Genomic DNA, 21,934 nt, shown 5'->3' on the forward strand with positions numbered 1-21,934 from the left:
AAATAGCAAGCTCAGCAAGTGCAAAATGAGTGCAAAATTTGGGCACCAAACGGAGAGGAGAAATGGTAATATAATTGGAGAGAAGCTTGGGGAGTCGTGAGGTAGGGATCCAAAGGGTTGATGATGTAGTTTCTTCTCCTCCATGTTTTAGTTTTTCATGTTGTTTTTATTTTCACTTATGTCTAGCTAAACTCCTTGACTAAGGTTGAGGAGGAAACACTATTATGAAATAAAGTTCTAGTTTTTATATTTCAATTCCCAACTATTATATTCTTCAATGTTTATAATTTTGGCTTCACATGATTAATAGGTTAATTTTGTTTTCACCACTCCTATCATGTATTTGTGGTAGTTAAGAATTTAAGTTAATCTATTAATGCATCCTTAGTTTTGTATTACTAAGATTCATTAAATTGCATGCTTAATTGATATCTTAAGAAAGTAGTAGATTGATTTCTAGATTGCTACTCCATGAGACTTGTTACATAAATAATTAGAGTTTTATGGAATACTCCATGGGATTTCTAGATTGATTTCGAGATTGCTACTCCATTGATTTCTATATTTCTAGATTGCTACTCCATGCTACTCCCTATTCTAGTTTATTTGCATTTTCAATGTTATGCTTTATTTAATTTTCTTTTTCAACAAACAAATCAAAACTTTGAATGAACTAGGTTAGCAAATGAATTAACTTGGGTTGGATTAGTTTTCCATCATTTTCGCACATTCCCTGCGGAAACGACCTCGTACTTACACACATCTATTCTACACTCGATTTGTGCGCTTGCGAGTGTTATAAATTAAAAAAAATCTTCAGGTGGACAACAACCACCCTTACGGTGCGTGGCAATGTCAGTACCAACCCTATGGTGTATTGCGATGCCATCGACACCATGCGCTACGGTGCATTGAGTTGTTGACACCACACCCTGCGGTCCGTTGTGATGCCATTTGGTACCACATCCTACGATGCAATGCCTTTAGTAATTTACCTTTGGGGGACTCGAGGTGGTGCATTGTGCTGCATGGAAGTGAATCTGAAGTGTTGCTCGTCTAGTGCATTGAAGACTACAAGTCCCTAATCAAGAAGTACCTCCTTAATCGTGAACTTGAGGAACTCTTATTTGTACCATATCTGGCCAAGCACTCCCAAGCCATTTCGAGCAAGAGGAAGGGAGTCCCACATCGACAAAACACAAGAAGAGGGGATTCCTCCTCACTTATTAAAGGAAACCCCTCTCTTTCAAGAAGGGGACTTGGCTTCTTAAGCTCCATATTGCTCATTGGGCCCCCATGGGCTAACCCATGAGCCCATTGACTGGTCCTTGGATTCTTTGTCTTCAGGCTAATCCTTGACCTTCAGCCTTCGGCCTTCTTCCTCTTCTATTGGGTCTAACCCCTTGTACAATGTAAACACTCATTATTAAAATGAGAATATACTTCTCCGTGGACATAACCCATTCATTAGGGTGAACCACGTGCGTCTGTCTTTTGTATGCATGTTTACTTTCCTTCTGTCATCACCTGCTAAGGCAACAACTTGTCTACCGAATTCTCACACCTACTGAAGGTCCTCACTTTCATCGATCATCCATCACAATCACACATCTAAGTTTAGGCCCACTATTGGTCATCCAGTTTTGAGCATAGACACATCTAATCATTGTCCATTAGTCCATATATAGTACATGTTCCGATACAATGATTAGATGCGTAGGATGATTCATCTAATCATTGTCAACTAGTCCATCCATATATGGTACATGTTCTTTTATAATGATACGATCTAATCATTAACGCACTACATTTGTGCAATATATGATACATTAATATAGAAGCAACAAGGTCAAAATCCTATCGCTTCTTGGACTAGGATGAAGAGACTTCATGTGAAAAAATTCTTTCCTTTTGAATATGATATATATTTGTCAAAGAATGGTTACAAGATTGATCAACCAAAAATTATGGCGAGCAAAGAAAAGATGGACAAAGAGGTCAAAGAAGAAGAAAGGTGTATCATTGGGATTTTCAGGTTTCTTGATTTCTTGAGAAGATCTATATTATATATACATTTCTAGAATAAGTTATCAATCAGGATATTATTTTCGTAATATGATTTTAATTAGGATTTAAATTATTTTCTTATTAGTTAAGTTTTAGGAATATTTTGGAACCTAGGGTTTCTTACGGTTTTAGAGTTTCTTTGTTTTCTATTTAAGTCAACTCATGAGATTGTATTAATCAGTTTTATCATATTATTAATCAAAGTTTAGAGATTTTCTCTATTTTTTGGTGGATTCCAGTTGCTGATGGATTTCAATTTATCTTTTCGGGTTTAGACGTTTGTCGATTCGTAAACCCTTGCTTCTGTGCTGCATCATTTAGTGGAAAAAAGAAAGAAAGAAAGCAAGCAGTCCATGAAGGTGAAAACGTAGAGAAGCCAGCCAAAGAGGCACACCACCAATTGGTCCAATTCAGCAAATTAACAAGCCAATTTCTCCTCTTTTTGTTTGTTTAGGTAATTTTCTTAACTTAGTTTTTATTAGGGATTTGTTATAATTATATTTTTTAATTTGTGGATTTTTGGCCTCACGTATAGAGTTTGCCCCATTTTAGAAACATTGCTACATGTATTATCTCCTGGTCACTTACAGTGTGTTTGGATGCGGTACAATAACTCGGGATTTTAATAAAAGTCGGGATTTGTAGTGTGGAAAAGGGAAAGTTCAATGTTTGGCAAAATCAACTCAGGATTTGCCAAATTACACGCAGAAAATATCGTGGGAATTCCACATCTAAAATCCCGAGTTGAAATTCCATGGTAATATGCGGAATTGTACAATTCCCAACAAAGAGGGAATTTTCATCTTCCGCCCGCCAAATCTCCTAGATAAAATTTCATGAATAACCTCTCTTCTTCAAAGAGAACAAGCCTGCGCACCATGGGTATTCGTTTGATGGTGTTCTGCTGAGTTTTGCCAGTGAGTTTCAGTTTTCAATTTCTTTCCTTGTCGTTGGCCTCTTTTTTGTCTGCTATATTGATTGTTTTCATCTGTGGAACCAGGTTTTATACTATCTGCCTTTCAATTTGACAAGAATATTTGCTCTTCCAATCAAGGTAAGAGTCTCAACTATCTAGACTCATCTTTCTCTGTTCTTGCAAGACTCATCTTTCTCTGCTCTTCCCATGGCTGTACTTGCTAATTTTGAGTTATCTATTTTTCCTTTTTCAATTAATTGAATTTTGTTTACAAGATATGTTCTCCTTGTGCTTGCCCCTGCTATGTGCTTGGTTGTGCTTTATGTGTTATATTAGTATTTGTATTGATTGTATTGTTGATTAGTTGTGATTGAAATTGTGGTCTAATTGCATTTTGCAGCTTACAATATGTGATTTTTCCTTTTCCTTTTTGTTTTTTGGTTGTTATTGACGCTATTAAATCTGGAGGAACCATTAATTGCTTTTTCCTAGGGTTTCTTACGGTTTTAGAGTTTCTTTGTTTTCTATTTAAGCCAACTCATGGGATTGTATTAATCAGATTTATCATATCATTAATCAAAGTTTAGAGATAATCAGATTTATCATATTATTAATCAAAGTTTAGAGATTTTCTCTATTTTCTGGTGGATTCCAGTTGCTGATGAATTTCAGTTTATCTTTCCGGGTTTAGACGTTTGTCGATCCGTAAACCTGTGCTTCTGTGCTGTATCATTTAGTGGAAAAAAGAAAGAAAGAAAGCAAGCAGTCCATGAAGGTGAAAACGTAGAGAAGCCAGCCAAAGAGGTACACCACAAATTGGTCCAATTCAGCAAATTTACAAGCCAATTTCTCCTCTCTTTGTTTGTTTTGGTAATTTTCTTAACTTAGTTTTTATTAGGGATTTGTTATAATTATATTTTTTAATTTGTGGATTTTTGGCCTCACATATAGAGTTTGCTCTATTTTAGAAACATTGCTACATGTATTATCTACTTGTCCCTTATTGTTTTACCTTACTAAATATTATTTTACAAAATTACATTATATATGCTTACATGTTCTATACATCATTTATGTTATAGGTTATAATTATAATGTCAGATCATCATCGAAATCCTAAGAGAACGAAGAATATTTTGTATATTTTTTTTTAGAAAAAGAATGATGGATCATTAAGTAGCATGCCTTCTAGCCTTTCTTCATCTTCTCTAATTTGTGGGGAGAAACCTCCTTTAGAATTTCAAAGAGTCGAGTCTCAAAGAGTCCATTGTGATCAACAAGTTGATACCAGTTCTCTTGAACGTGATCTGGGATTACATAATCAAATATGCATATATCCAATTAATGAACATGATAATGTTCGAAGAACATATATTCTCTTAGGACCATGTCAACCCACATTAAGGGAATATCCAAGCCACTTAGATGGGAAACAAAATCATTGATTTCAACAATGTTGGTTCAAACAATTCCCTTGGTTTAAGTATTTTGTTCATGAAGATAAAGGGTTTTGTTTTCCATGTTTTGTTTTTGAAATTGATCATTCACACAAGGCATTCACTATAGATGTGTTTAAAAATTGGAAGAGAGTTGGTAAATGTGCTTTCCTTAGTGATGTAGGCAATATAAATTCCCCACATCATCTTGCTATGCAAAGGAGATGGATTTAAGCAACCCTTCTCAATATATTGATAGAGTGGTGAAATCACCACAAGATGTTACAAAAAATGGGTTGAGACTTACACCCATAATTGAGTCCATTAGGTATCTAGCAAATCAAGGAATGACTTTTAGAGGCAATGATGAATCTTGTGAGTCATCAAATCGGGGAAATTTCATTGAGTTTATAAAAGTGTTTCAAGAATGAATGTAGAAGTTGAAAAAGTCATCTTAAAGAATGCTTCTGGAAATGTGAAATATATTGCATCAACGATATAAAAGGGGATCCTAAATATTTTTGCAAACAAAGTAAGGAAGAAGATTCGTGAGGAAGTTGGAAAGGCTGGAAAATTTTGTATTCTTGTTGATGAAGTACTTGATGAATCTAAAAAGGAACAAATGGCTATTATCCTAAGATTTTTTGGTCGAGATGGGTTTATTCGAGAATTGTTTTTATTTTATTTTTTTATTTTATTATAGATTATAAGTGTTCATTATACTAATTCCTCAACTCTTAAAACTGAGATTTGTAAGGTGTTTGGTAAACACACTCTTTTAGTTAAAAATACGCATGACCAATGATATGATAGTGCTAGCAATATACATGGTAAATGGAGTGGCTTACAAGCATTGTTTCTCAATGATTGTCAATATTCATATTATATACATTGCTTTGCTCATCGCCTCCAACTAGCATTAAATGTTGCACCTAAAGAGGTTGGAATCATTTGGAGAATTTTTTCAATATTGAATAATATTGTGAATTTTGTTGGTGCTTATGCTAAATGTCATTCTGAATTGAAATTATCTCGAAAGGCTGAAATTCAAAGGTTGTTAGAGGCTGGAAAACTTGGAATGGGTACAAGGGCTAATCAAATTCGTTCAACGACCTAGAACTACTCGTTGGGGGTCTTATTTTAAAACTATCATAAGTTTGATTGATTGATTTGGTGCAACCAAGACACTTCTTGATGAAATAGGTCGTAATGGACCTACATCACAATTTTGTGGGGAAGCTCAGAGTATTTATATTGCCATTATGTCGTTTAAATTTATTTTTTCCTTACTTTTATTTGAAAAAACTATGGGATTCATAGATTTTCTTTATCAATCACTTCAAAGCAAATCTCAAGACATTGTAAATACTTTGAATCTTGTTTCAAGTACAAAAATGAAGCTTGATGAGTTGAGAAATATTGGTTGGGATGATTTTATCAAGAGTGTGCTATCATTTGGTGAACAACATGACACTAGTGTACATGATATGAGTGCTCATCATAAAATGGTTAGAGGTCGTTCTTATCAACAAAAGGATTCTATTATAGTTGAGCATTATTTCCATATTGATAATGTAATAGATTTTTAGTTGGTAGAGTTAAATACTAGATTTCCAAAGCAAATCATGGAACTTCTTTATCTTACCTCAACATTGGATCCTCGTAATTCATTTAAGCGGTTTAACGTTGATGATATATGCAATCTTGATGGGAAGTTTTATCCTCAAGATTTTACTACCACTGAGTTGCATGCTTTACATCAACAATTGAGATTTCATAAGATTGATATGGATCATCTTCTAGCCTTCAAGAATATTGATTCTATTCCTGAATTACTTAAGTGCTTACTTGGGGTTAACACACACCTACCACTTGATTGATAGATTGATTCGTTTAGGACTCGTTTGGTACGTCGGACTGTATTGACTAATTTCAGTCGAATGGTATTAATTTGTTCCAAAGAGTACTAACTGTTTATCCATAATATAATAAGGCGTTTGGTGCTGTTTCGGATAAATAGTCTAACTAAGTTATACTGTGTTTGGTGCTGTTCCGGATAACATCGGATCATACTATTTTTTTTTATAAAGTTCTTTGATAATTTAAGTGTAAATTGAAATTCAAATGACACGAATTTTTTTTGGTAAGATTCATATGACAATATATTTTTTTTCTTTTGTTTTTGCCAAGATCTATAAGATAAGATTACATGAACTAACCCATTATCATAGTAGTATCTCATATATAATTATATTGACCAAACACATCACTAGGGTTAATCTCAGAGGGAATTGACTATTATTTTGAAGTCCTAAAAGCTAACAGCCCCATCTCCAACTATATCAATTGAAGCAATAATCCCTTGACAGTCTTCAAGAGACAACTCAAAACCCAAATCATCCCCCATAACCTCATAAAGCTCCTCAGTAGTCACAATATCAACCCCATCAACATCCAGGGCTTCAAAAGCATTCTTGAGGACATTTTCAAGCCCCCCAAATTCCATGTTCTTTGTGTTCATGCCCAAGAACTCCTCTATGCTCAGAAACTCATCTCTGTTTGTGTCCCCTTGCTGCATCATTTCCCTCACATCTTGCTCACTTGTCTTGTACCCAAGTGACCCCAAAATCCCTCCAAGCTCAACAACATTGGTTTTCCCATCATTGTCTACATCAAAAGCTTTGAAAAATCATGCCTAGGACTTGGCTCAGTGTCTCAGTTTTTAGAGAGAGAGAGAGAGAGAGAGAGAGAGAGAGCTTACCTGAGTTATGGAATTAGGTTGATGATCAAGTTGGTGTGTGTGAATTGTATTTAGATTTTGCAATTTTTATTGGCATATCTCCAACTATATATAAATGCTGTAAAAGGGGATTCCTAGCTATGATTTTTATTGGGGTTTTGATAAAAAGTTGGAAAGGAACAAAAGGTGATTCTTATGAAAAATAAAAAATAAAAAAATCAAGAAAACTTGAATTTTGGAAAACTGAATTATGAACCAAACTCATCCACTCCCCAACTTAATTGAACCAAACTCCCCAGCTTAATTATGAACCAAACTCAGCCATTCATCCACTCCCCACCTTAATTGAGTGTAGAGATTAAAATTATTCTAAACATCCAGAAAAAAGGCTATTAAGAGGCACAAAGGCCGAGAATCATATATGAGCCTCTTAATAGCCTATTTGTATTATAATATAGGGTAATTTTCGACCTTTATGTATCCTTTTGACTGAATTGTCTTTTAGAACTTTAGTTATGTAACAAGCTGGTCATTACCGTCCAGCTTGATAGAAGTTTTGGAGAAGAAAATAGCTTGAGAGAACTTTAGTTAAGTAATTTGGTTTCTTAGTTAACTTATTTCACTTCGTAAACTTAGCCTTGGGCACCACTTTCTTACTCCTTTCTGCTTCCCGCCCCCACCCCTATGTTTTGCCACGGATATATATATATATATATATATAACAGTAACCCGTCTTTTCAATATTGCTTTTCCCAAGGCCAAGAAATGACTTCGTTTTTAAAACAAAATTTCACTAAACTATCACCCACACTCAAGAGATTAAGGGGGGGGGGGGGGGGGGGGGGGTATTAAGATTTTAAAAGAGTTAAATGCAGTTATAAAGTTTGTAGAGTGGGGCCGCTGCAAGAAGCTTATACGGAAGGAGATCAATCGTTACAATGCTAGCATCATGTGTTTACAGGTAAATTTCAAACCATCAAGCGTGTAGATAATATGATATGTGTAGAGTAGAGTGTGAAATTGACTTACTTTTTACTTAACCCCAATTGCAAACGGTCTAGAATGGTATTTCGTTTTTATTATTCCAATAAAGGGAAGTAGATCTTGATTGATTAGAGATGAATGGTAGTGTTGAGGAAGAGAGGAATCTCGAAAATTATGTGGATCAATGTTGGAAGAGATTGTCGCATATGGTGTAGGATTTAAGCCTCCATCAATGCATAAATTGAGGACTTGGATCCTTAAGGAAGAAGTTGGATGCATCACGTAGGAAAATATTGTTAGACGGTGACATTGAAGCTACACTCGCCTACATGAAAGCGAAATCATCAGTGGATCTTAAATTTTTTTTGTAAGTTCAGTGTAGATGAGGAGAATAGGCTTGCTAACTTATTTTGGAGAGACTCTACTTCACTTTTGGATTATGTTGCCTCTGGAGACATCCTCATATTCGACAGCACGTACAAAATCAATATATATGACAAACCTCTAGTGTTATTTGTTAGTTCAAACAATCATCGGGCGAGTGTTGGTTGTGCTCTATTGCTTGGCGAGACTTTTGAAATATAAATGTAGTTATTGGAGACATTCATATCCTCCATGAAAGGCAAGAAGCCTATATCAATAATGACGGATGGGGATGAGGCGATGTGCACAAAGCAATTGAGTATGTGTTGCTCATGTGCAATTAGAGGTTGTGCTCATGGCACGTGGCAAGGAATACACAGAATAACTTAAAGGATGAAGAATTGGTAAGATCATTTCAAGCATATCTTTTTGGAACCAATTGCAATCAATGAGTTTGAAAAGAAATGGGAGTTTTTGAATGACATAGTTACTACACATAAACAAAAGGAATGGTTGCAAATGATGTATGCAAAACGAGATGCGTGGGCGAAATCACGCCTTAGACCCAAGTTTTTCGGTGATATGTGCACTACTCAATGCACGGAGTGTATGAACAAGTTTGTGAAAGATTACTTGAGGAAATGGTTAAGTTGTTTGAATGCATTCCAGCAATTGATATGGCCATAACACGATTGACGAATACCTCGGGGAAGGATGATTTTGACCAAAACAGTCAAATAAAGTGCTTACAACAACACTGAAAAGTCTTGAGCAATATGCTTCCCAAAACAGTCAGGGGTTGAAGATGAAGAAGATGAAGTCATTGCTTGGGGTGCTTCCTCATGCTCCAATTTGAAAGATTTGATGATTGAATGATGTTTTGCTTGATTGATTCATCTCCATATAGGAGGTATTTATACAAGATAGATAATAATAAACTAAGAGACAATACAAAGTGGTACATGATGGATACAAAGATTAACAACATAAAGCTAAGATAGTGGTGGATAATGAGTTGGTGGATTGGTGGATAACATGTTCTTTAATACACCCCCGCAAATCGAGCGCGCGTAGCAGAGCAAGATTTGGATGAAGAAGCTGTAAGCGCTGTGTAGTCCGTAGACATCAAGGTGATGAAGATGGCAACAATAATTGTGGTAGTAGTCCAGAAGGCACGTCCAAAAATGAAGAACCCATAGTTCACAAGAGAAATAAAACACAAACATACAAAACACTAGTAATGCTCATCGAAAAGGAGAGTGCAAAACATGTGCACACACAACAGAAAAGACACAAAGAGGTGGGAATGTCAAAAACATAAAAAGAGGGAAGCAACCCGTGAGGAGCACGTGGGAGAGCATAAATGTTTGATAAAGCAAAGGGAAGTTCAGAGAAAGAAAAAGTGAGGGTGCACGTGAGAGAGTTGTGGGCAGTCAGAAGAAGTGGTGTGAGGTGAGAGAAAACAATTTTAAAAATATAAAGAGAAATGCAACCCATTTATCAAGTGGGAAAAGGCCATGAGAGAGAGACGTGCACAAAGAGAGAGAAAAGCAATTTGAAGAGACAGTACAAAAGAAATAAAAGAAGAATAGAATAAAGGATGAGAGAAGAGTATGATAAAGGAGGAGAGAAGAAAAACCATGTGGGAAAAGAGAAGTTAAAAACAAATTAAAAAATAAAAATAAAAAGGAATCATTTTGAAAGAAAAGATGGGAGAGGGAAGGACCCAATGGGCCAGAAGGTTGTATGCATGTGTGGAGAGAGAGAAGAGGGAATGAAAGAGGAGGTATGGGGAACAAGAGACAAAATTAAAATAAACTAAAGAGGAGGAAAAGGAGAGGAAGTTAAGGTGGGTGTCAGGCAGAGAGAGAGGGGGAGTAGGAAGACACAGATCACGTGGAAAAACAGTAAAGGGGAGACATACGGAAACCAAGTGAAAGAAAGTTAACAAAAAGAAAGCAAGGGAGAGAGATATTTGAAGAAGGAGCTCAGCTCAAGGGAGCACAAAAATAAACAGAGAAATAGTGAGAGAGCGCAGCAAGAGAAACAGAATGGGTACTCAAGACACAGAAAAGGAGGTGCTGCGCGATCTCAGCAGAGAGAAGTGGCCTATCAACGATGAGAGGCAGAGACCGGAGAGCCAAAAGATAGATAGACTGCGGCAGGACAAAGCGGCATGAGGGATATGGGCAAGACAAGGAGCCGGTACAGTGCCGGCAACACACAGAGAGCAAGTGGCTATGCAAAGAGAGTAACAACACCAGTTAAGGGAGGCAGTGGAGCACGGCAGGACAGGTACAAAGGTCGGCTAGGACAAGACAAGACAAGGCTCGGTTAGCGATGACGAGGCTCACGGAGGAGACTGAGATCGGGCCATCATGGCCAATAGAGATAAATGGAGCTGTCGTGGGTTGCCACGGGAGAGCTCGATGGAGGAGGGCTCAGTGAGCAGTGACAAGGGTCACGTGCATGGTTGCTAAGGAACATGGATGAGCAGCCGCAGGTTTCCACGGGAGTGCTCGATGGAGGAAATGCTTCGGTGAATGATGAAGTAGTCACAAGCGCAGAACAGAAAAGTAACATAAAAGGAAGGGGCTCAATCTGACAGCAACAGAGAGCATGACAAGAGGGAGAAGGCTCAATCTTCAACAGAGAGCATGACAAAGGGGAGAAGGCTCAATCTTCAACAGAGAGCATAAGAAGGAGAAATTGCTCAGAGAGCATGACAAGGGGGGGAGGGCTCAATCTTCAACAGAGAGCATAAGAAGGAAGAAAGGGCTCAATCTTCAACAGAGAGCTAGATACAGAGAGTGAAGGATAAAGGCTCAATCAATGAGCAGAGAGCTTGACAGAAAATGGTGGAAGATAAAAGGAAATGGCAGCGGTAGGGACTGGTTGAGAGAAGAAAAAAAAAATTATTCATTTTATAGAAGGGAGGAGAAGTTGGAGAACTATACAGAAGCAAACACCCTTTCGGGTGAGGAGAGCCAACGACTCTCAATATTGGCAAATGAAGGATCGCTAATTGGCGCTAGCCATTAGCTCTGATACCATGAAAGATTTGATGATTGAATGATGTTTTGCTTGATTGATTCATCTCCATATATGAGGTATTTATACAAGATAGATAATAATAAACTAAGAGACAATACAAAGTGGTACATGATGGATACAAAGATTAACAACATAAAGCTAAGATAGTGGTGGATAATGAGTTGGTGGATTGGTGGATAACATGTTCTCTAATACAATTTAGGGGTTGAAGAAGACGGAAACTCAGCACGTCCTAGGAGAAAATTAACAAGTTGAAGAAGAAAACAAGGAAGGAGGAGGAAGAGGAGGATTATGAACATGAATATGTGGGCTTGGTTATATCTTTTTTACACGAACTTAATCCTCTCTGTTGAAGAAGCAAGCAATATCCAGAAATATTTTCTTTCAAAACTTATTTCAAGCACATTCATCATGTCTTTTTTAGCATCTTCATCAAGTCTATGTAATGCTTCTCACCATTATGTTACGTTTTTCTCCCTCAAATATGAACCCATAACTACAAGAACTGAAGTAACGTCACCATCATATTCTCATTGTTGTTATATCAGACTTTATTCTCAATGTTGTTATATCATGATTAAAGCAAAAACAAATTTCATTCATGTAATTTAAAGTATTGTTCAATACATTCACCAAACAAAAGTAATAATTACAAAATCTCTCAAGTGAAGTACCTAAACTAATAGAGTTCAAAATTGCATAGTAGTGAATAAGGTATCATATGGATATTTTAGCCCAATCTTGGGCCCGAGCCCAAGCACGACCCATTTCATTATGGGCTTGGTTATATCTTTTTTACACGAACTTGATCCTCTCTATTGAAGAAGCAAGCAATATCCAGAAATATTTTCTTCATTGTGTGCTTTAATGCATCAAAACGTTTTTCAAGCACATTCATAATGTATTTTTCAGGATCTTTATCAAGTCTATGAAATGCTTCTCACCATTCTGTTATGTTTTTCTCCCTCAAATATGAACCATAACTACAAGAGCTAAAGGAACGTCACCATCATATTCTCAATGTTGTTATATCGTGATTAAAGCAAAAACAAACTTCATTCATATACTTGAAAGTATTGTTCAATACATTCACCAAACAAAAGCAATAATTATAGAATCTCTCAAGTGAAGTACCTAAACTAATAGAGTTCAAAATTGCATAGTAATGAATAAGGTATCATATGGATATTTTGGCTCGATCTTGGCCCCGGGCCCAAGCATGGAACGAGCACGACCCATTTCATTTTGGGCTTGGTTATATCTTTTTACACGAACTTGGTCCTCTCTATTGAATAAGCAAGCAATATCCAGAGAGATTTTCTTCATTGTGTGCTTTTATGAACGTCACCATCATATTCTAAATTTTTTTTGGATACCTCTTTATGATGTGGAGCATCGTTTTCCTTGAATGCATTTCAACAGAAGAGTTGATAATTTTCACCAACCTTCAACTTGTCAACCTTGTATATATTATCTGCAAGTAGTCCACACGTCTCCAATTCATGCTTCTCTCTAGATTTTATAATCGCTCAACTCCTTGGACCCAACTAGGGCTGATATGCTAAAGCCTTTATTTGATCTACTTTATCCAAATCATCCAGAATGATAAGTACCTTCTTATTCCTTAGTCTATCACGTAATAATTGATCCCCAAATATTTATTACAAATATCTTCATTGCAATACATCAAGGTTGCAAAGAGAGATTTTTGCAAGCAAACTATACCATTTGCTTTTGTGGATTCCCTTCTAATAGAGAAAACAAAGCAAATAAAATCAAACTGGTTCTTGATTAAAACTTCTGCTACTTGATCTACAGTTTGGTGGTATCATATGGATGGTTTGGCCCGGTCTCGGTCTTGGGCCCTAGCCCGAGCATGGCATGAGCACGACCTATTTCATTGCGGACTTTCTAATATCATTTTTACGTGAACTTGATCCTTTCTATTGAGCAAGCATGCAGTGTCTAGAAAAACTTTCTTCATTGTTCCCTTTAATGTGTTAAAACTTATTTAAAGCACATTCATAATGTCTTTTTTTAGGATCTTCATCAAGTCTTTCAAATGCTTATGACCATTCTGTTACATTTTTTTTTCCCGTATGAATCCAAAATTACAAGAGCTAAATGAACACCACCATCATATTTTACAAAATTTTTGGACACCTCTTTATAATCATGTGGAGCATCGTTTTCCTTCAAGGCATTTTAACAGAAGAGTTGAGAATCTTCACCAACCTTCAACTTGTCAATCTCGTATATATTATCTGCAAGTAGTCCACCCGTCTCCAACTCATGCTTATCTCTAATTGCCATAATCACTCTATGTGGACCTAACTAGGACTCATCTGCTAAAGTTTTTATTTGATCTACTTTATCCATATCGTCCATAATGATAAGCACATTTTTATTTCTTTGTCTATCACGTAATAATTGGATCCTCAAATGTTTATTTGGATACCTTTATCGCAGTATAAGAAGGCTGAAGAGATATTTCTGTCCAATTTTTTGACAGAGTAAGCAAGTGTTCTTGATATAATAGACAAAATTGAAAGAAATTTGTTGGAATTTGTAACGTGTCCTTGAAAAATCGCAGAAACCAAAACTCACTTTTTACCCTTGAAAAATCACGATGATGTGAGGTGGAGCATATTCTTGCGTTTGCTACTCTGGTTCCCACAGTATGTTAAACTTCGTAATCCCGGCCAAGTGTCAACTTCAACCACCTCTCAAATAATGAAGAAAACTCCAAAACCTCAACTACTTAACTTCTTCCACACGAACTCTTACAATTCTCACCTGTTGCTCTCACAGTCTCACTGGTTCATCACGACACCAACCAAATACCGAAGATGGATTAATTTTCTCAAAAAACCCAAGTTAAGGATTTCTCATCATATCCACTTCTCTTGTTTTTTGAGTTTCCCATGGCCAGTGTTGAAGTTCGACTTGTTTTTTCATTTGGGTTGTCGGGTTTTTTGTGAAAAATTCTTGTTTTTCACTCCAAGTATCGAAAGGACCATGCTCTTTGCAATTCTCTAGTTCCATGGTGCATGCTGTATGTAGTAGCTTAATCTAACTGTTTTCTGAGATGGGTTCCTTCACAAAGTTCATGGCATCTGCTGTTTTCTTCATAGTTTTATCATTTTTTCTTGTTCCTACAAGAACCCAAGAAGAAGGATTCATATCTGTTGTCATATCCAGCAAGGGTCTTGAGTTTTCCAAGGACTTGCTAATAGAGCAGGCTGTTTCCTCTATAATCCCCCTTCAACTGCCTCAGATTGAAAAGTCTGTGAAAATCCCACTTGTTGGCCAAGTTCATGTTGTTCTGTCCAATATCACAATCTATAATGTTGATATTGCTTCTTCATATGTGGAGACTGGTGACTCAGGTATTGCTTTAATTGCTTCAGGAGCCACCGCAAATTTGAGTATGGATTGGTGCTATTCTTATAGCACTTGGTTATTTGATATTTCAGATCATGGGGACGCCTCCATTCAGGTATACAGAGCAACTTAGAAAGGCTATTCTTTGTTCTTTATAAACTTTTTTGTTCCCTTTTATTTTGCTTTGATCTTGCTTTAATGGCATTTGAATTATGCAGTAGATGAAGCTGTTTTTTTCCTTTTTTTTTTTCTGGGTTGTCATTGTTTGTCATAAAATGGTATTTCACTTCTAATTAGACTTGACATAGATTTAATGCAACCAATAGGCCTCTGATAAGTTGACAACCCCTTGGCTAGCCATTTTCTGCATTTTCTTTACCTCTTGAGGACGGTGAGAAGTGACCAACTTGGAGTGCCATGAGCTGTCTTGTTTCCAAATATCAAGATCTGTGTCAAATGAATTTAAGTCTATGAGTTAGAATCCTTAGGAAGTCTCATGTTGGTTTCTTTTGATGAGTTCTAATCGATACGTCCCATAATTTCATATCATAAGTCAATTTTAACAGATTTGTTAAGTAGAATAGAAAATGAAATTATGATGCAGTAAAACAAAAGTGCAGTTATAGTGAACTTTCTGTGGTCAAATGCTGTAATGAGCTGCAGTATGTTATGTGCGTTCCAAAATCATTGAGTCATGAGAAATTTCCATTGAGCTTGAATTGTTGAAAGGAAAGAGGTAGAGGATTGGAATCAATTAAACTAAGATACAATGTTCTTAGCAAACTTAATCTTCTTTCTCCCCAATTTGTTTGATTTTACCTTTTTAAAAAGTGGTGTTGCTTCTGAGAAAGGTTGAAGGTATGGAAGTGGGTGTTACCTTAGCTTTGAATGGCCAAGAAGGAACTCTTAAGCTGTCTGTTTTGGAATGCGGCGGCTATGTGAAAGATATCTCTATTAAGTTAGATGGTGGAGCATCTTGGCTTTACCAAGGGTATGCAATCCTCTTAATCAACTTTGCTATGAGAAAGACTTATGTGCCTCTTTGTTTCTGTCAAAGGCCGTTCCATACCCCCTCCCCTGTTCCCAATTTTTGTAGTTGGATCTGCATCTATATCAACCAAGGCCACTTAAGGTCCACCCAAATGTTTAAAATCTTTTTTCTGACCCCAAATATTGCAGTTGATCCTCTGACATTCTCTTTCAGGTTAGTGGATGCTTTTGAAGGTCAAATAGTTTCTGCAGTTGAAGACAATATTTCCAAGAAAATCAGAGAAGGAATAATGAAGCTTGACTCCTTACTGCAATCACTTCCGAAACAAATCGCACTGGATGACATTGCTGCTTTGAATGTTACATTTGTGGGCAATCCTGTATTGAGTAATTCTTCCATTGAATTTCAGATCAATGGTCTATTCATGGCTCCGAATGATGATTTTGCTTCCGGCCTGTACAATAAAGGTTCACTAGATCATGTTCCCTTCAATGCTCCAGCTAAGATGGTTGAGATATCATTACATGAAAATGTCTTTAGCTCAGTGTCCTTAGTTTTCTTCAATGTAAGTTTATTCTTTTCACCTCTGTTTTTTTTTTTTTTTTTTTTTTTTTCCAGATAATACTAAACAATAATCATTCATTTATTCCTTTTTTGAAATTCGCTTAATTCTTCTTCCAATAATGTTATCTATAGTTATCAAACTTCTGTGTACCGAAATCTTACTTCACCATTTCACAACGAACTGACCTGCGCCTGGCCGGATTTGTACCCTTGTAGCTTTATATTTTAGAATTCAAGTACATAGTTAAACTAAGACATTATTTTTCCCCTTGTATTCGTTTAGGCAAATTATATGCAATGGGTGATCAACAAAACACCAGATCAGTCCCTTTTGAACACTGCTGGATGGAAATACATTGTTCCTCAACTGTACAAGCAGTATCCCAATGAAGATATGGAGCTTAATATATCTGTATCTTCTCCACCAATAATGACAGTTGTTAACAATGGCATTAATATCACTGTTTACTCTGATGTGACAATTGGTGTCATGGATGCTGATGAAGTAATACCAGTTGCGTGCATATCATTGGTATGCTTCCTTGGAGTGTTTGTATCCTCCCATTAGTTTCATGCACATTTATATCGCCTTGTTCATTTTGATTTGCCATATGTTTTTTGTTGGTGCAGGAGATTCATGCTTCATGTTCTCCAGATGTCTTGATAAATAAACTAGCTGGTACTGTTAAATTGAATCATGTTACTGCATATTTGAAGTGGAGCAAAATTGGTAACCTTCACATGCATCTTGTTCAGGTACATTCCTTTGTTTCATGAAATTATTGAAATTATTGTTTTAAGCTCCGAATGCACTTTACAGAGCTTTTTTCTTCTTCCTTTTTTTTTTCTTTTTCTGTGTGACGTCACATAGCATTGTTAATATAGTTTTGTTAACAGAGCCAGCCTGTCAATCATAGTTGAATATAAAAGCATTTCCTATTATATCAAGTAGTGTAGAGACATAGTACAAGCTGCAGGTGAATTTTTGGGCATCTTGGTCTTTAATTACTTGTTAATGAGCCCCAACTTTGAGTGCTCATGAACCCCTATCAACTTTTGGGGCAAAAGAGATTTGATATGTTATGCAGAATGTTTATAATTTTCTTTTCTGTGACAAATTTATAAGTTGAATTCTAGTACATAGTCTACAGACTAGAGCCTAGACAACAGTTACTTTAAAATGCATTTTTTATGTCAAATTTGTCCCGTGTATGACAATGTATCTTATGGAAAATTTAATTTATCTTCTCCTGTACATTCTCCTCTTATTATAGAGCCATTGCTCCATTTGATATCAATACGTGAAAGATTTTTAAACTGCAGGCCGTATTGTCAACAATTCTCAAAACTGTTGTGGTGCCATATGTGAATTTACACCTCTGGAAGGGACTACCATTACCACTTCCTCATGGGTTTACACTACATAATTCTGAAATCGTCTCCATCAATTCAAGGCTTACGATATTCAGCGATGTTGCGATTGCAGAACGATCACCGACATCAGTAAGCAGACCTTTAATTTCAATAAGATAGTATGTAAACTTTGTATACTAGTAGGTGTTTGTTTTTCTTTGTACATCATTTTAGAATAGTGAACCCAATGCAAAGTCAAAAGATTAGTTTAAAACGTTTGTTGTAATGAAGTTTTGTTATGATTCTGTTGTAAAACTATGCTGCATAAGTTGTTTGTTACAAATGTTTTTGACTCTTGACTAGCTAAAGGCTCAAAGCTTAGGCCGAGTTTCTCCTACCGGTTTTAACTTATCAGCTACTGGTTTACATGATAGAGCCTTCTCATACCCCATTGGTGCATGGACGTCCTCAGTCTTTGACAAAAGTACAAGATATTGAAGAAACAATTTGTTTTTTGGGAATCTGATGTTTTTATTCGAAACCATAAAGTGGGTCAAGTGTGATTACAAATTTTCTAAGAGTTTCTTATGTACTTAATAAGCTTGAAATAGTTAGGTGACATGATTTAACGAGTTTGACCAGTGTTCATTCTCGAAACATGATAACGACACATTATCTTTGTGAAATATGTTTTTATCTTTTTTGAAAAACCTTTTATTTTATTTTATTGTAAAGTCTTTTTTAAACCATTGGAACTTATAACTTATTGTTTATGTATGTTTTTTTGGTGAAATATGATTGGACTTATGTTATGTAATGTGTTTAGCATAAGTTTTTATGGTAATATTTGTGTATTTAATTATTTCACATTTTGGTGTTTGATTGACCAAAAATAAAGAGAAACACATAAATGGGTGAAACATGACACGACACGCAAAATTTGTGAATGAGTTTGAGTTCATATATTTGGGCATGATAAGTCAATGAGTTGAGTTTGAGTTTGAGCATAATCTTACATCACACGAGAAAATGATACAACTCGAATATATTAAATGAGTTGAGTTTGAGTTTGAGCATAATCTTACATGACACGAGAAAATGATACATCTCGAATATGTTAAAAAACGACACTTGCTGCATTATGTGTTCTTCTCCATAGATGTGTTGAATCTTACAGGCAAACTTAATTACTTCTCAAAATGTATATATTGACACCTAGAGATGAGGTTAAGCATAGGATGGTCATGATCGCACAGCACATTTGGATCCACAATGATAGGAAACCACCCAGATTTACAAGCCAAGACCACTCATGCTTGTAAAACCCGATGACCAATTCTCATCCAATCTAGCTCCATTATTGTCTCTCATAACCCCCCCTCCCTTTCTGCAACCATCAAGCTCCTGAGCCAAATAACTTTTCCTTTTTTTGGTTTTTCTCTGTTTTGATCCATATACACAAACAATGTTGCAGGCTAAGCTGATACATATATAAGCTTTTCTAATTAGTTTTTGTAAGTATAAATAGTAAAGAAATCGAGCCAAGAAGATGGAACACCATGGCCAGTTGACGGGAAACCCTAATGGCCTTCAATCCGAGATCATAATTAAGATTTTTGCAAGGCTACCGGTTAAGTCCGTATGCCGCTTCAAGTGCGTGTCGAAGCCATGGCGTTCTCTCCTCTCCCACCCTAGTTTTGTTAAAGTGCACTTCAACAAAGCCATTGAGAATGAAGATGTATTGCACCAAAGACGAACAGTCATACTTACAGCTTACGAAGACAAATCCCTTTACTCTTTGCACCTCGATGAGTTTCTCAATCGTAATGATGCATATCTAAACAATGATCATGTTGATAATGTTGGTGAGGATGATCTTGTGGCAGCCACTGAGCTGGCCTTTGTTCATAGCATGCACAGAGAAACTTTGGTTTACTTGATTTGCCACTGCAATGGCCTGTTGCTATGCCAGTTAGACAGATGGGATTTATATCTGGTTAACCCTGCAACCAGAGAATCCAAGATACTGCCAAGGACACCGAAACCCTACCGCTATTCGAGCTTATGCGGGTTTGGATTTGATCACTCCACCGATGAACACAAGGTGGTTTGTGGGCGGATCAATAGAGATCATGGGATTGAGTTTTGTGTCTACACATTAGAAACCAATTATTGGCGAGTGATTCGCCAAGACTTCAATTGTGTCTCATGCGATACTAGGCTTGGGATCCATGTGAATGGCGATCTCCATTGGCTGATGAATAAAGATGATCATGATGAAATTCATGAGCTTCCCTCCACGATTATGTCCCTCCTTTTGGACAAGGAGGAGGTTAGAGAAATTCCACTGCCGCATGAACATGCCATTGATGAAGATATTCATATGGTAGAGCTAGGGGTTTTCAGAGAATGGTTATGCGTAATACATTATGGTTGTGATGATAATGGCCAAACATCCTATGATTTTTGGGTCATGAAGGAGCATGGAGTGAAGGAGTCTTGGACTAAAATGAGGGTCTCCATCCCATTGCACGACATATCACATTCTGGTTTCTGCACCAAATCTCATGACTTGATGGTGTTTGATGACAGGTTGGTTATGTACAGTTTTGATGAAGAAAGCTCTCGGGATCTGTCAATTCGCGGAGTTGAAAACATTGGTAGTTGTCTCACGGTTTACTTGGATAGCCTCGTTTCTCTTAGAAATCGACCTAAGACGAGCTCAAAGAAGACTTCGGTTAGTCTTGTCCACTGTTAACAAAACCATGGCCTAGGCTGCAAGTTTCATATGCATTATTAATAATCATCATCTTAATTTTTGTTTAGTCTCATTCATGATATTTTACATAAGTATATATTAGTCCTTACTGTTTTATAATTTTAGCTAATCTATATTGGGTTTTGTCATTTAGGTCAAATGGCAACGGAGAGCCAGAAAAATGTGAGCAAGCTGAAACAAATGAGGTTGAGGGAGAGAAATCTTCTTCACGCGGGCATGTATCTGTCACCAATTGTTACAATCACCACTTTCATAATTTAGTGAATTAATTTCACTATTCGATTCCTAGCATGGTGGATTTTGTTTTCAATCATTGTTTGTATATAAACCCTAGAGTTTATATGTTTGTTAAAGGTTTAGTCTCTTTTGTTTAATATTTTATATACACAAATGTAAGTATGAACAACCAATTTTTTTTGTTTTTTGTGCGGAGTTATGCTTATATAGGCTCTTTCTTTCTCCAAAATATGTGATCCAATTGTATACGCTTCTGAATTTTTTTGGTATAGAAGAAAGCTTTTGAAGTGCTATGCAAATTTTTGGCATTTTTTATAAATAAAAAAAATATATAGATAAATGGGTTTTTGATAAATTATCAATGAAAATCTATGTTAATGTGAGTTACCAATGAGGTGTTAGTTGGATTTGCCCAGATTTTTCGTGTGCTCCCAAGTGGTCGTGGGTTCAATTTCCCATGAAACCCGAGTGTGAGTTTTCCCCCTTCTCTTTCTAACTTTGGCATAAATAAAAAGAAGATTAACACAAGTTTTGTTTTTTGTTATAAAAAAACAAAAATGATGCGTTATGTCTTAAGTGGCTGACTATTAGTTGACTATTAAAGGCTAGGAATTCACTGCAAATGGATATATTCGTATTATGTACTAGTTGATACCATGAACATACCTAATCTGATTTTATAGGTAAAGTTGTGATAATTTTGCTTCAAAATAATTGCTAATGCACTTTGTGGTACTTTAGTCATCCCCGAACAATGAAAAGAAATTTAGAACAAGCATAGTGTGTGTGATTAATAGAAAAAACCTTTTGCACTTGCAAAAGCAAACTATTTTTCTTGACAAATACAATTACAAAAGACACCAAATTTTTTTAAGACGAGCTTAGCATGCGTAATTAAAAAAATTCGTATGACACATACCTATGAAGAGAGACTAGTGTTTTTGTAAGAGAAGTGCATGAGTACATGGCGACTTTTTTTTTTTACGTGCAAATAACATCCTATATTATATCAACAGTAATTTGTGAATTTATTACTAAAATTGTTCAAAGTTGATTAGATTTTTTT

General features: G+C 36.1%; 2 protein-coding genes and 1 pseudogene across 2 annotated transcripts; 2 read left to right on the forward strand and 1 right to left on the reverse strand.

Moving 5' to 3' along the window:
- Window positions 1-6,700: 6,700 nt before the first annotated feature.
- On the reverse strand, window positions 6,701-13,873 carry LOC110766635 (putative calcium-binding protein CML25; annotated as a pseudogene).
- A 446-nt stretch (window positions 13,874-14,319) lies between these two features.
- On the forward strand, window positions 14,320-18,214 carry LOC110766655 (putative BPI/LBP family protein At1g04970). Its single transcript, XM_088252517.1, has 6 exons — window positions 14,320-15,059; window positions 15,796-15,935; window positions 16,149-16,500; window positions 16,783-17,031; window positions 17,130-17,255; window positions 17,823-18,214. Exons 1-6 carry the CDS (start codon window positions 14,649-14,651, stop codon window positions 18,030-18,032), a joined length of 1,488 nt encoding a protein of 495 aa, XP_088108643.1. The 5' UTR covers window positions 14,320-14,648; the 3' UTR covers window positions 18,033-18,214.
- Window positions 18,215-18,368: 154 nt separating this feature from the next.
- Window positions 18,369-21,058, forward strand: LOC110766656 (F-box/kelch-repeat protein At3g06240-like). Its single transcript, XM_021970025.2, has 2 exons — window positions 18,369-20,589; window positions 20,765-21,058. The coding sequence occupies exons 1-2, from the start codon at window positions 19,402-19,404 to the stop codon at window positions 20,795-20,797; spliced, it is 1,221 nt and encodes a 406-aa protein (XP_021825717.1). The 5' UTR covers window positions 18,369-19,401; the 3' UTR covers window positions 20,798-21,058.
- The last annotated feature ends 876 nt before the right edge of the window (window positions 21,059-21,934 follow it).

This window comes from Prunus avium, chromosome 4, assembly GCF_965620075.1.
Source record: "Prunus avium chromosome 4, drPruAviu1.hap1.1, whole genome shotgun sequence".
Lineage (NCBI taxonomy): Eukaryota > Viridiplantae > Streptophyta > Magnoliopsida > Rosales > Rosaceae > Prunus > Prunus avium.